The sequence below is a fragment of the Onychostoma macrolepis genome, chromosome 11 (assembly GCF_012432095.1).
Source record: "Onychostoma macrolepis isolate SWU-2019 chromosome 11, ASM1243209v1, whole genome shotgun sequence".
NCBI classification, from domain to species: domain Eukaryota; kingdom Metazoa; phylum Chordata; class Actinopteri; order Cypriniformes; family Cyprinidae; genus Onychostoma; species Onychostoma macrolepis.
The window spans coordinates 21,002,406-21,017,723 of NC_081165.1; the positions used below are offsets into that span (position 1 = coordinate 21,002,406).

General features: G+C 38.1%; 1 protein-coding gene across 7 annotated transcripts in view; it reads right to left on the reverse strand.

The window, feature by feature from the left end:
• Positions 1-2,340: 2,340 nt before the first annotated feature.
• The window catches only part of magi1b (membrane associated guanylate kinase, WW and PDZ domain containing 1b), a 132,695-nt gene continuing 119,717 nt past the window's right edge, over positions 2,341-15,318 (reverse strand). For 5 of the 7 annotated variants that reach the window (XM_058791344.1, XM_058791342.1, XM_058791341.1 and 2 more), the window contains 6 exons: positions 13,400-13,603; positions 10,090-10,183; positions 9,197-9,284; positions 8,633-8,776; positions 7,238-7,376; positions 2,341-4,186 (listed from right to left, as the gene is read on the reverse strand). In XM_058791344.1, coding sequence (XP_058647327.1) covers positions 3,003-4,186; positions 7,238-7,376; positions 8,633-8,776; positions 9,197-9,284; positions 10,090-10,183; positions 13,400-13,603 — 1,853 coding nt within the window. In that variant the 3' untranslated portion in view covers positions 2,341-3,002. Of the gene's footprint in view, positions 4,187-5,746; positions 5,827-7,237; positions 7,377-8,632; positions 8,777-9,196; positions 9,285-10,089; positions 10,184-13,399; positions 13,604-15,318 lie in introns of all 7 variants that reach the window. The other 2 variants (XM_058791347.1, XM_058791343.1) reach the window with 2 other exon arrangements.

The window sequence follows — 15,318 nt, forward strand, 5'->3', positions numbered from 1 at the left end:
GGGTCATGCTCTGAGCTATTTATAAAATATACAGTTCAGCTGTCTGCAACCTATGACAGTTACTTTGCTGTAACGACATATGGGAAAATTCTGGCATGTCAGGTTGTATACTGATATTTCAGTGGACAGACATTTCAGTACAGCTCAGACTGTGGATGGGAACATAAAATTATCTGTATTAGACAAGAACAGCACTTTACTAGTACTTTTAACTCTGTGTCAACAACAAAAAAAATCTTCAAGGATGCACTGAATTACTCAAAAGTGACAGTTTTTACATTGTTACAAAAGAATGTTTTTCATATAATCTTTTTATTCATCAAAGAATCCTGAAATATGTGTGTATATGTATATTTATATATATATATATATATATATATGTGTATAGTCAACATTTGAAGTGGATCAAAACCTTTCACCAAAGTTGTCCTAAAACCAATATGCGTTCTTGTCTTAGGACAACTTTGATTAACTTTTTTGATCCACTTCAAATGTTGACTACTGTATATCATGGTTTCTACAAAAATTTTAACATTGACGATAAAGAAAATGTTTCTTGAGCAGCAAATCAGCATGATAGAATGATTTATGAAGGATCACGTAACAATGAACATTGGAGTTACGGCTGCTGAAAATTCAGCTTTAACATCACACAAATAAATTACATTTTAAAAAATATAAAACTGTAGAATTTAGTATAATTTAGTTTCATGAATTTGAGCAGAACAAATAACACTGCTACATAGTGCCAGTATAAAGAAGTAGTAAGTATAAGTAAGATTATAGCTGAATATTGATCATTGCAACAATGTAACCTTATACCAGTTGCAAAAGAATGTGCTAAATAGAACTGAGATGAATACAAAGGTGTTCAAAGAATCACTTTTTTTTATTAAATGTAAAGTGTTGTTTTATTAAGTGTAAAATTTTAAAATGATTTACTGTACTTTATGTACTGATATCTAGACTACAATATCAAACAGTTCATTGCAAAACTGCAAAATGTATTTTTCTTACAATGATCAAGAGTCAAGACAAACTCAATGACATTGACTGCCAAATGCAACTACAAACAAATGCATTTTCTGTTATGCGAGCAAGGAAAATTAAACATTTAAAGTGCAATCAATGTTTCCTTGATTTTTATTGGCATTTTATGGTTTTTGCGCCATGCTCTTTGGAAACAAATGCCTATGAAACTGTTAAAAAAAATGACCTTGAGGTAACTATGGCAACCCAGAAACCTCTTACCCTCCCCCTGATGTACAACAGAATACAAATTCAAACCTGCATAAACAGAAGAGAAGGACACGAATTCTAGCCTAGATAGATAGATAGATACCTAGCTAGATAGATAGATGATAGACAGATAGTCACTGTAGTGCATGGCACATTGTTCTTTGTTCAGATCTGGATGTTGGGAAGTCAGCATACTTTTGTACGGAAGGAAAGCAACAGTGCCTGTAGCTTACGTCACTCCAATCCTGTTTTTTCATTCTCCAAAATGTAGGCCTTCTATTCTTGGATGTAGCAGTGGGACTAAAATGAGGTCAAAATAACAGCCATTCACACCAGGTAGCTCAACTAACACTATGTCGTTCCAGGAATGAATCAACTACTTTTGTCTTGTGCCAGATATTAAAGAGCTTTCTGTCGCACGTTGATCTTCTGCACAGTCACCTTTTCATGTGTTGAGTGAAAATCACGAGTTCTACCTTTTCAATATTTTGCTGTAGACCAAATAGTACAAGCATGAACTTTTTTTGTTGTGCAAACCTAAATGACCTGAAAGTTGAATAAACATACTTAAAGTGGTCTTTAAAATGCTTTTCTGGACCAGTAATGTTTATTCTCATTCTGTAAAGTTATGTTGTTGAAGTGAAGACATACTAATTCCCTCTGATCCCTAACCACTCTATCCCTACTAGGGCTGCAGAGAACAAAGTACACCTGATGCATTTCTCTTTTAATGCATTCACATCATTCTTTTTAAGCCAGAGAGGAAGGCTCAGTCTCTTATTCATCTGATAACCCGAGAGAAGGAGTTCTCACTGGATTTTTAAAAAGCTGTCGACTCCGTGGGTAGTGTATTGAATCTCTTTTCCTTCACCTTTTGAACCGCCAAGAAGATAAAGAAGTCTTTGTTCTCTCCTCCTCTTTATTTTCCAGACATGTTGGCAAAGAGCAAGAGAAGAACCTAGTGCAGTTAAACAGTCTCTACCTCCCACACGCATCCATCTTGAATAAATTTCGCAGGCCAAGTTATCCTCCGCTTGACCCGCTAACTAGCCTATTTCCTTCTTGTGCAAAGCTTGAGAATTATAAGAAAGACCATCAAAATGTGTATATATACTGTTTTATTTTTTGAACATTATCATCATAGTTTTTATTTCATTATCCCTTCATTCTTTTAAAATGATCACCTCTGAATGTACACATACTGCAAACTGTCAAAAATATACAAACGAATGCAGGCTTGTGCTATACTCTGGTCAAATGTCTAAAAAACAGTGGCACTGGGGAAGAGAGAGAAAATAAAAGAGAGAAAAGACATTGAAAGTGTAAAGACATGCACAGTATATGTCTGAGCACCACATTGACTGAGCTGCTCGGTGCATGAGAGGGCTCTCTGTAACAGAATATTTCATAATCGGACAGTAGTCCAAAAGGCTGTCCTTTGTAAAACAAAACAAAAGAAAATCAAAAAAGAAAACACCAAGAATGGTACTGTTAGGCACATAATCGTTTTCTTTATACATAGTTGTCAATCTCTGTAGAACTGCTAGCAGATTTATAAAAAGGGTCATAAAAGAAACCAAAATGACGCTTTGATGGAAAGAAACAAAATCATTCTTCTGCTGTTGAGAGTTGTAAAGATGTTCAACCATGAGAAAACACCGGATTTCAAATCAATAATTTAGTATCCAGGGTCTGCGCAGTCCTTGGATGAAGGCTCATGTGGACAGTGGGTTGTGGGAATGGCGCCCTTCATAGCCGACCCATCAGATGCTGAGGTCTTTAGGGCTCTCTTTGTAGGCATTCCTCCTTGGCTCAGGTACACTGTTGTTAGCTCTACTGTAATTGGATCTGAGCGTGCTATAGTAATCACTCAGCTGGGATTCGACTTCCTCTTCCTCCTCATCGCGGAACCCTCTGATGGGAGACAGGTCTCGACCTAGACTCCTCGTCCGGTACGAGTTTGAAACCGGAGACTCGTCTCTACGGTATCCGTTCTGTCTGCCCCCACTTCTCACAGGGGAACGGCCCCTCAACAACGAGTTGTAGTTCTGGAAGGCTGAATCCGAGTCGGGTGTCCGAACGCGGGGAAAGGTGCCGTCTCGAGAAGCCCCGCGGAGAAGGGTGGAGTCGCGATAGGCTTGCTCCATAGGGGAAAAGTCGTCAAAGTAGCCGGGCGGCTCTCTTGGTAGAGTGTCTTCCAGATCAAGCCGGTCCAGGGACGCTGACAAATGTGGAATGCTCTCGGATCGGGATGGAGGCTTCGGAGCAGGAGGCTCTTTTAAGGTCATATCCAGCCCCCTGTCGAAGTCACCGTTGTAGGGTTTATCTGAGGAAGCCGCAGGACGTCTTGAGGGAGACTGGTATCTGGATCTTTGAGGGGAACGGTAGGGGGATCTACGGCGGTAAGGAGAGCTGCGGCGATAACCGGATCGTTGGGGTGAGCGCTGAGGTGAACTGTGTCTGCGAGGAGAAGAGTGGCGATGGTGACGTCTATCCGGTGAGTGGTCGTGTCGACTGTCCAAGGTGTTCTCAGCGCTCCGAGCTCTGCGCCTCTCTGGGGAGCGGTGCCTCCGGTGGTGATGGTGGTTCTGGTTGTGACTGTGGTGGTGGTGATGGTGTGAGTCATCTTTGCTGGACCTCTTCTTGTCGCCCTTCCTCTTGTGAGGCTTTGAGGCTCCACTGTCCTTGCTGTGCCCTTTGCTCCTGCTCTTCTTTTCAGGGGAGCGGTGTCTGTGGTTGTTGTGGCGGTGGTTTGACCGGTGGCCGTGCTCCTGTTGGCCCGTCTCCCGCGCCCTCCTATCGTCATTTCGTGATGATTTGTGAAGGTCTGGTGGATAGCTGGACTCCGATGGTGGGTGGGGCCGACTTTCGAGAGGAGCTGCGTTCACTTCCGAAACAGTTTGTGCACCGGCGCCGAGGCCGTTGCCGTTGCCGTCGTTGATGCCGTCTGTAAGATATGAGTAATTATGGGTGAACTCAGTTGTCACATACTGGCTGAACAAGTATCATGTTTGTGATGAACTGTGAATGTCTTGTCTTTATTATTACTATATTTTCGAAGCTCTTGCTGGTTAAGTTGTTACCATGACTAGACTACCTTGCCCCCATTAAGTACGTTTACATGCACTTTAAAAGTCTGATTTCAGTCACACTAGAACAACAGTCAAGGCTGGAATCCACTACGCGACTTTCGCCCAGATTTTTGCAGTCTGGAGGATTCAACGCTTGTTGAGGAACACCAAAGTCAGTCTGCGGATTCGACTTCAGTCGGACTTGACAGATTTCACAGAATGATTTATGATTGGCACAGACTTCAGATTATAATTCCATCCAGTCAGAGGAAATCCAACGTCATTCAATGTTTTGAGTCAATTTTAAAGATATTGTTTTCATTTGTCATGCATCTCCTAGCAACAAGCTGCATGTTTCTACGTGGGGTTTTTTCTGTTCCGAATAGCGTGATCAGTCACTCAGTGTATGATGGTCAGGGTTTTTTTAGCCATTTTCAGCAAGTCCGCAAGTGCATGAGGCCTAGCATTTCAAAAATCTACTGATTGTTTTGTAGTGTAGTGTATTCCAGCTTTTAGTTCTATAATGTCAAATTGAAATAGCATTAGTCCACTTTTGTGAAGTCTGACTATTGCCCAATACTTATACGTTAATCAAATTACAACTGGCCTTAGCACTTAGCACTTCAAAAGGCTGAGGTGATATGTGACCTTTTTTTTTTCCAAATATTTGCCATGCACTGAATACTTGGACAGAGAAATGATTACTAAGCAAAAATCTGCCTTAACTGTGCATGTTAACGTACTTACTGATTCTGCTCCTACACTGAATGTGTTCAATCAACAATTAAGAATAGTTTTAGTGCTGATGCAAATGATGAATTCATGCATTTGATGCTTTAAAAATGCTGTTCAAAAGTTTAATATCCAAACATAATGGACTGGTTTGTGACAGACATGTCTATATGATTAGAAAAATGGATGTAACAAACCTGAGGCAAAACTTGCAGACAAACCTTTCTGTTCCCACGACTCTTTTCTGACGTTCAAAACTAACATTCTACATGTAGAAGCACTTTTGAGCTAAATTTTTATTTTTTTAATTTTATTTTTGTGAGAGAAACCTAGCATGCTGAAGATAGACAGGGATCCAAAGAGTCAAAGAAGATTTACCTGTACCAGTTAACGGCTTTGGTGGGTGGCAAACGTCGACGAAAAAAGAAAAAAAACGCATGACAAAAAAAAATAAAACAACACCCACTAATAATAAAAAAAAAAATTGCATTCACTGATGATGTTTTCTTCTCGTCTGTGGGGATGTCGGCAAACTTTAAATGTAAGAATGAACCCACTCATTCAGGTCACAATGTCAGGAATGGCCACAGCACTGGCAATGCATTCTGTGTAAATGAACTTGCAAGGGACAGTACAGTTGAGTGGAAGCCACAGCACAGAAAACTGCCAGATATGTGATGAGACGGAACACGGGATCTACAAACCGTGGTCTGATTTTGGTAGAAAGCAGGCTCTCCTGTCTTTTCAGATCTCATACAAGCAGCGACTTGGGGAGCAACCATCGCTAGGGGTGGAAGGAAGAGCCCAGAACAACAGAAAAAAGAATAGATAAAAAAAGAAGAGAGAGAAGCAGAGTATTTAGATCCCTTAAACAACAGTCGTGAGAGAGTTATGCTCTTTTGCAATGGAAACAGTGTTTATTTTATCAATAACTCAAAGATAGAGACTGTCCATAAAACGCCCCCACCCTTGAGTGAAAAAAATCAACAGTAACAGAGAGAGCCGGAACCAAACGCACTCACACACACACACACACACACACACACACACACACACACACACATCCTCACCCAGCAGCAAACCAACCCAAAGACAGTGAGATGTGGATGCCGTAACAAGCTTATGTGCACAAACACACACACCATATGAAGCAGTTTACATTGCAAACAGAAAGAAAACAAAAGTGGTGAGATGTGGAAGAGAAAAATGAGAAAAACAAGTACAAAATGGTATAAAAATATACAACCTCACAGAGATATCATGTTGGTGCAGGAAAGGACACATTATATCACATTCTGAACTTGACAAAATACATGAATGAGCATCTTTAAATGGTCAAGACCGAAAAAAAAAAAACAAAAGCATAAAAAATAACTGTGGCAAACTAGTACGTGAATTTTCCATAAATATTATGGAAATTGACAAGGAAAAAAACACATTTAGATATTCACTGACATCATGCGGCACTGACATTATGCTCAATAAGTGAGTTGCTTTCTGTCTGTAAATTAAAGGATGTAACGTCCGATAACAATCCGTTAGAAACAACAACAAAACAAAAAATCGATAATGGAATGTGGAGTTCAAGAACCATCTGCAAAGTTCGCAAAGAAGCAGTTGACATGTACAACGTGCAAAAAGATCTGTGAATATGTGGAATACAGTATTTGTGAGTTTTTACCGAAACGGCTAATGATACCAGAATGCGTTGTAGTCATGGAATCTCCTTAAAGACCCTTCTCAGTAGCTTACATTCACCTTCAATAAATATCATAAATATGTAACAACTCACTGACATCGTCATGCCGCCCCAACAGGGGGCATGGCGGAGTTTATCATATTTTTTTCCTCTGAAAAACAATAAACGTATATCCAGTTTTAGAAATGTTAATATTTCTGCTTCCTCGCTTTGCGTCTTTTTTTTTGTTTTGTTTTATTCTTGTGAAGTATGACGAAAAGCATGTGCCACAACCACCACCCAAAAGCCACATATCCCATAGTCCCCTAGGCTAGCCCAGTGCACAGAGGCAAGGGGGGGCAACAGCAGCGAGTGGAAGGCCCATCACCCAGGAGGAGGTAAGAGGAGAGGGCCAGTGCGAAGAAAAGAAGAGGTGGTGGTGTTGCCGACCCCCATGGGGGAACTCCTCAAGGGGTGAAGACAGGGGAGAAGGGGATGTTCTCGTAGATTGACCCACCATATTCTGGCACAGAGCCGTCCCCCCTCCTTAGGACCAGGTGGACTTTTCGGCCACCGTTTTTGATCAGTTCAATGGCGCGGGCGTGCTTCATGCCCTTGGTGCTCTCCCCATTGATCTCCAGGATCTCATCTCCAACCTAGAGAGATAAAGAGAGAGGGAGAAAGGACGTGGAGAGCATAAAAATAAGGCAATGGAACCTATATTTAGCGGTGACATCCAGTAAACACCGGCATGCATAGAGAAAGCTAAAGATGAAGAGGAAGGTAGAATTTCCTTTGTGCTATTTTCCTCTCTGCCTCTGGTTAGCTGTCAGAGCTTATTGTCATGGGAATATCGTTTCCACAAAAATGGGTCTTCGGCTGACAACTCGCTGCGCTTCACAGAGTCCCTGCGCTACTATCCTCTCATCTAACTTGCAGAGCTTAGCATAGCGGCTCTGCATTTCATTTGTTAGCATTGGAGCTAACAGACAGCTAATTTCTCTAATCTTATTTACTTTAAAAATCCATAGTTTAAGAAGACTTCCAAGATGACTATGGCTATAGAAATTAAATGTGATGCTCTGATTATAGAATTTGTTTTGTGGATTGCTCTGACTGAGGACAGCAGAAACAATGGTAAATGCAAATAATGAGATGCAGCTAACCATGCATAATTAAAGAGCAAAATATAAACTTAATGATCAACATTTAAAAATAATTGCAATTGATTTCATACTTCACTAATAATTAAACTGAAAGCAGTTAAAAACATGATAAATAATGCCCACTTATTACAACTAATTATGGGGCATCCATTTATGTGATATTATGAATATAAAATGAATATAATATCCAGATCACTGGGGATAATATAATATAATACAATTTATATACACACACACACACACATATATATATATATATATATATATATATATATATATATATATATATATATATAATATTAATCAATTCACCATTTCAAATATAATATTAAAATATATTTAAATTTAATTAATATTATATAAAATAATTAATTTTCATCCATCAAAATTCATCCAACACTTAAAACATTCATAATATAATATAATGTAATATAATATAATAATGTAGTATTATTAAAAAATTATGTTATTCTTTTGTAATTTAAAATATAATATTAATCTATCACCTAAATAATATAATATAATATAGTTAAATATAAAAAAATGCTAAGTATATTAGTTATACTTAATTAATAATTAAATTAACAAGAGTTTAAGACCACTCATTTTAATAACAGCTACCTATCATAACTAATCCTTGGGCTATTCCTTTTAGGTGATATAATGAATAAATCCAGATCACTCAGTTTCAGATTCAAGTATGATTAAATCTGAATATGTATGTGCTCATTCACAGCTGCACATACCCTCATCTTGCCGTTTCGCACGGCTGCTCCGTCCTCTGCTAGTCTCAGCACATACAGGTCCATGTTGTACTCTCGACCCCCTCTAAGGCTGAAACCAAAGCCTTTATTGTCCCTCTCCAGATCAACAGAGTAGAACTCAGCATCCTAAAACACAAACAAATGCAAGCCAAGGTCAGTGATGAATTTATAATTGTGGATTTTTTTTTCATCTAGGCTCCCATTTCAGCAAAGGAAAGTCACATGTATTGGATAGCAGACGCATCAGAGGAATAGCTTAAATAATTGATCTGACTCTGATGATATTTTAGGTAGGGAGGGAAGGGCTGGACAGGGCCATTGCGAGGTACCAAAAAAACACAATAAAAGTTCAAAATACCACCTTAGAATCAGGGAACCTCAAGAGTAAAATGAGTCATAACATGCGTTTCACAAATTTGCTTTGGTGTTTCAAACATTTAGCCTTGTTTTGTTTTTGACAGTTTGTCTAACTACTGGCATGCCTTCTCTCGGAGGACCAAACATCTAAAGGAGATGGCAGCGTGAGGAACAGAGTGAGTGATGTACCTGATTTGAAGGTTGTGTTGGAGCTGGAGGAGGTGGAGCTTGTGGGGCTTTGAACTCAAAAGACTCCTGTTTTGGTTTGGTGTTGTTTCTGGGGTAAAAGACAGTGACAAAACTTTTGTAAAATTATGAACACTGACATAAAGTAGCCAAAAAAAATAAAGAAGACGTTTTTTTTTGTGCTCACAAAGGCTAGATTGGTTAAAACACGGTTACAACAGTAATATTGTGAAATATAATTGTAATCTATTGTAATATTTAAAAATACTTAAATATTCAATATTTACATTTTAAATGTAATTTATTCCTATGATGGCAGCGCTGAATTTTCAGCATCATTACTCCAGTCTTCAGTGTCACATGATCCTTCAGAAATCCTCAAAATATGCTGATTTGCAGCTTAAATAACATTTCTTATTATTATCGAGGTTGAAAACATTTGTGCTTCTTAATATTTTTTTAATATTTACATTGATTATTTTTTTCAGGATTTTTTAGTATTTAAATATTTTGCAAGATTATAAAATCTCTTTACTTTTTCTTTTTATCAATTTACTGCATCCTTGCTGAACAAAACTATTGATTTTTTTTTCTTTTTCAAAAATGATCAAAAAATCATTTCGGAACCAGTACAAATGGCTCATAAACGTGAAGTTAGTTTTCAGAAATGCTCTAGTATCACTTGGTTTGATATTTTGTTCATTTTTAACTGTGACTTCAATGCACAAAATACATTTTGGAGCCAGCTTACATTTTTAATGGAATGGTCTGACGTGATTTGTCTTTCATTAATAAATAATGAGCAACCATTAAAAATATGACATGAATTAAATAACTTCCAGCTCGGTGTGGCTGTATGGTATGGGTGTTGTTGAGTTCAGGTGTGTGGTGTGTACCTTGGCTCAGGTGCAGTTTGCTGTTGAGGTGTGTGTGTGGTAGTTATGGTTGCAATCTTCTCAGCGTTGGTCAGCAGTGATGCATTGGAGGACTCTGCGAGAGGAACATCACACATGTTAAGGAAGATAGAGAAGCCCCCACATTATTACCCATAATGCATCTGCAGTGTGTAAGTGTACCCTGTGGACCAAGTATCAGAGGCCCATTTTCCATACATCAAAACATTAGCATTAGTGCACTGTGTAAGCGCACTCCAGCTGGGAAGAAGGAACAACGGCACATTTATCATTCTGGCTGTAGCTTTCGTCTCACAGATTACATTATAGCCTAATGCCTGAAAACCATGCAGAGCCCAACATCCAATTCCCCTCGTCTGTCTGTAATCACATATCACAATCTACCCTCACATTAGCAATTACAACAGCTTGTGCTGAAGGGACAATTCATCCAGAAATGAATATTCTCCAGCATTTACTCATTCTCACATTTGTATTTTTTTTCCATGGAACATTGATAAAGATATTCTAAAGAAAGTTCATGCTGCACTGTAAATAGTTAAGAGTTTGCGAGTTTGAATTCAATCTGAGACCAAAAGAAGATCAGATTTAATGTTAATAATGATTTAATTTTTGAACAAGTTTGGAATAATTATATATATATATATTTTTTTGTTTTGTTTTTGAAAGAAGCCTCTTATGCTCACCAAGCCTGCATTCATTTGATCAAAAATACAGTAAAACAGTAATGTTCTTGAAATATTATAGAAATTAATATAATTAATCATTGTTTTCTGTTTGAATATATTTTATCATTTAACTTTTTTCCTGTGGTGGCAAAGCTGAATATTCAGGAGCCTTTATTCCAGTCTTCAGTGTCACATGATCCTTCAGAAATCATTCTAAGAAGCTGAATTGCTGCTCAGTTATTATCAATTATTATTATCAATGTTAAAAAAAAGAGTTTTTGCTGCTGAATTTTTTTTTGCAAACCATGATACTTTTTTTCTAAATTCTTTGTTGAATGGAACGTTCATAAAACAGCATTTCGTTTCAAAATAAATCTTTTATAACATTACAGACATGTCACTTTTGATCAGTTTAGTGCATTCTTGCTGAAGAAAAGTATTACATTTATTTTCTTTTTTTTTAAATCCCCAAACATTTGAATTGTAGTGCATCACGGTTTCCACAAAAATATTAAGCAGCAAAAACTGTTTTCAACACTGATAATAAGAAATGCTTCTTGAGTACCAAACCAGCATATTAGAATGATTTCTGAGCAGCCTGAACATCTATTAAAACATCTCCTTTTGTCCATTTTTGTGTGAACTTTTAGTTTAATTGATCTTGGATCATTTGCTTTGACCGCATCAGCCTAACTCTTAAGTCAGCTGTCACCAAAGAAATGTGGGCTGCTGTTGCTTGCGCTCAAAGCTGCTTTAATTCCGCCCCACTGGGCAGTCACTGTGGGAGAGAGGGGGAACTTTGATGAGTGCACAGCCCGTGAATCCCACCGTCTTAAAATAGCCCTTCCCCATCACTCTGTTGGGAACAGACTTGCGGTTCTCTCTTTCCTGATCTCATTGTTTTATCTGATTTTTTCCCTCTTTTCTCAGAAAATACAAGAAATGCATAAATTATAAATTATGCATAAATTAAGCAAAGAAACCAGAAAAAAAAAAATGCTACAGTTTAGTAACTGCAGTAAAGTAATATCCAGGGAAGCCAAAAAAAAACAAAAAAAAACACAACGAACCATCTTCGCCTTCCTGTAAACACAGCCAGACATACACACCCACAGTCTGTCAATTTTGGAAATTCCCATAGTATGCCAGCACTCTCCTCCTCTCTGATTAAAGTGTATGAAGAACTCTCAGACAGACCCCAGTGTATTTGGCATCACGTATTAGAGTAAAGCCGAGACTTCACTGGAAACAGCTTTCTCATTATTGCATGCCGCCTTCCCTCTGAGGAAAACACTCAATGTAGTGCATAGACACACTGGCACATGCACATGCAATATACCATGTGCTGTTATACCACAGGCCAACACTAATGTTTCAGTTGTGTTTCAGTGTCAGTTCTATCTCACTTTGTAGGTAAGATGAGATTTGATCAAAGAAAAGTACAATTAATTGATATAGGTTTATTTTTAGTGTGAAAAGGGACCTGGGTTCAAAATCCAACCTGAATTTAATACATTGAACTTGACAGCCAGTTATCATCATGCATTTTTGTTGTGTGGAAAAAGGCAGCTCTGACATTTTGGTCCAAACGAAAAAAGAAATAAGAGTATGAAGTAAAACGAATGCTTAAATGGGTAGATGATGACAGCTGCAAATGATTTGCAGACTTGAAGTGCAACTTGATACACCTGTGGAAAGTGTGATTATATTTAAGCATGTGTAGCCTATATGTGGTTTCTGTCACTTTAAATAAATACCTTTTTTAATCAACAACAACTGTGCAACTTACAGAGTTCAACAATAAGTGGGGCCGAATAGTAATATCGTATATGTGTAATTTGTTAAAAGTAGTTAATGTATTAACTAACATGAACGAACAATGAATGATACATTTATTACACTATTTATTAATCTTAGTTAATGTAAGTTAATAAAAAATACAGCCATTCATTGTTCAATGTTAATTCGCGGTGCATTATCCAATGTTAACGAACACAACTTGTGATTTTAATAAGAAATTAAATTTTGAAATTAACATCAAGATTAAGATTAATAAATGCTGTAGAAGTATTGTTTATTCTTTGTTCATGTTAACTAATGTAGTTAACTAATGAAACTTAATGTAAAGCATTACGGTAAAATATTTTTTTCTATAAATATATAAACAGATTTTTGGACAACTAAATAACAATTACTATTCAGTTCTGACTCAATTTTCAAAGCTGCAATTTTTCCTAAAACTTTCATTTAAAAAACACTTGCCACTAAAATCTCCAGGGAAACATTCAAATGTTTATGACGCTTCTACACGACTGTGTCTGTTCCCCACTCAACCTTGTTGGTGCGCCATCTGTCATTATTACAGCAGCACAATATGAAGGCGTTCTGCCTCTAAGGTTAAGAGCGTGTTGAATATTTATTGTGTTGATCCCCTCGCAGGTTCCTGTTCATTATTCTTCTTCTAATAATGCTGAATGTATCATCTACATTATTACTGTGAGGCTCGCGAGAGCAGTATGCTGAGAAGGCGTGCTATTACACATATTGCACACACCCACATGAACAAATATGCTTTCACATCAGCGAGCGAAGGGAAAGAAAATGAGCAAGAGAGAGGAACTGACCGTCTCCTGGAATGATCCGCAGCGTCACCGTGTTTCCAGCCTCTTTGATCAGGTTGACGATATCCGAGTGGGACTTATTGGTGATGGAGCAGCCGTTTACAGCCAGGATCCGGTCTCCGACTTTTAGTTTCCCACAGCGGTCAGCTGGGCTTCCCTCAATAATGCGACCTATTTTATGAGGCATTGCCACACATGCGTTTCCAGCTTTTGGCCAACAATGATTGAGCATGTATGAGTTTTAATTAAGATGATTTTTTTTTTTTTTTTTTTTTGGTGGGGAAGGAGAAAGGGAAACAGAAAGAGAGAAAAACGAAAGAGAGAATGTGTAGGGGTTAATATACCAAGCCACCAAGCCAAAGTGCCAACATTTTTCATAGAATGCCCACAGAATGCACCCTGCAAGCAAAACACACCTTGTGACAGACAAAAGCATGTTACTGAATAGACAGCAAAGTTTTGGGGGAAGGGCAATAGCAAGAATAGGAAATCTGCTGAATTTGGCACTATTAAAAGGCATTTGCATGCTATAGTAGATCACCTTGAACATCATTTCTGTAGCACTCTTCAGATCTTGTGAATAATCACCACCACCACTTTTGAATTATTCATTATGTGAAAAAAAGGTGTAAACTCTTGAAATTCCCTCAGAGCACCGCATTGTGATGAATTATGAAAAACGACTGGGTAGCATTAGGACTATTCAAGTTTGCACTTTGTGGTTAGCATGACAGGTGATGTTAGCCGTTTTGCTAATTTTTGCTGAATTCAATCACAAAAATATGGCACCAAAAACAGACTAAGGACCATTCGAACAGAACACCATTTTGCATAAAAAAAAATTCAAGGTCTAGAGATGTGTTTTTTAAAAGTTGAGCAACACGAGTGCTGTGGTTTTATAGCCAGAGAGAGAGAAAAAAAAATTGGAAATACAGCAGACTGACCCCTAAAACACTTTTTTGTTGTGATGAATCAGGGCTCAGCATCCTTTTTAAAAGTCTTTTTTATATTTGGCCTTTCAGTTAACCCATTTTTAGGTGTCACACCCTGCAAAATATATGTTTAATCAATCTAAATGCTGTGATGGCATGTTAGCACAACTATAAAATATTAATTCAACCTGTCACACCGCTATGAAGATGATTTGTTGTTTGATTGTAATACTAATGACTGAACTCTGTTTATGCTCTGAGGTCCTCATTCACCGTGACTCTAGCACTGTATTTCATCAATGTAGGAAACTAGTGCCAAGCACTGCTTCCTCGCTGTTATTCCTCTCACACACGGATCTGTCATTCTGCTCTTCCGTCACAAAGCTCTGAACAAAACTCCCACATGGAGTAATCACCAAGCCTGCTGGATCCAGTTCTCACTTATGTGAAGGCTGCCAACGGCACTATTGTGAGTTTAAAGAGTGGAAGCGTTCTGATGAACACGGCTAAGAAAGATCTGAGTCTGTAAACATGGGATGTCATACTTGATTTGCTTTTTTACTAACTTGATCTCTCTATCAATTACAATTGTTTAAAAATACTGATGGCAAGTGCTGCTGGCAACTGCTAAGACTAAGCGGCGAGATATGGACAATCTAAATGCTGTTTCGCTAACTCGACAGCCATCTTGTGTAATGGAGACAGGTCTGGTTTTGGGAAGTAGAACAGAAATAGAGCCCCACGCAGAGAGGGTGGATATCGACCCCTACTTCATGCAGACATTGCAAAGACTTCCTTTCGCAATAAGAAAATCGCAAGACATGCAGATTGGCATAAGGAGAATACGAAGAACCCACACCCACCAAAAATGGAACCACAACCAAAGTGCCATTCAGAGGCAAAAAGCTTCCAGAGAAATGTGAATCTCTCAGTCATTTTCTCTTTTTATAATATGAAAGATGTGAACATGCAAATATGGGATTACTTTCT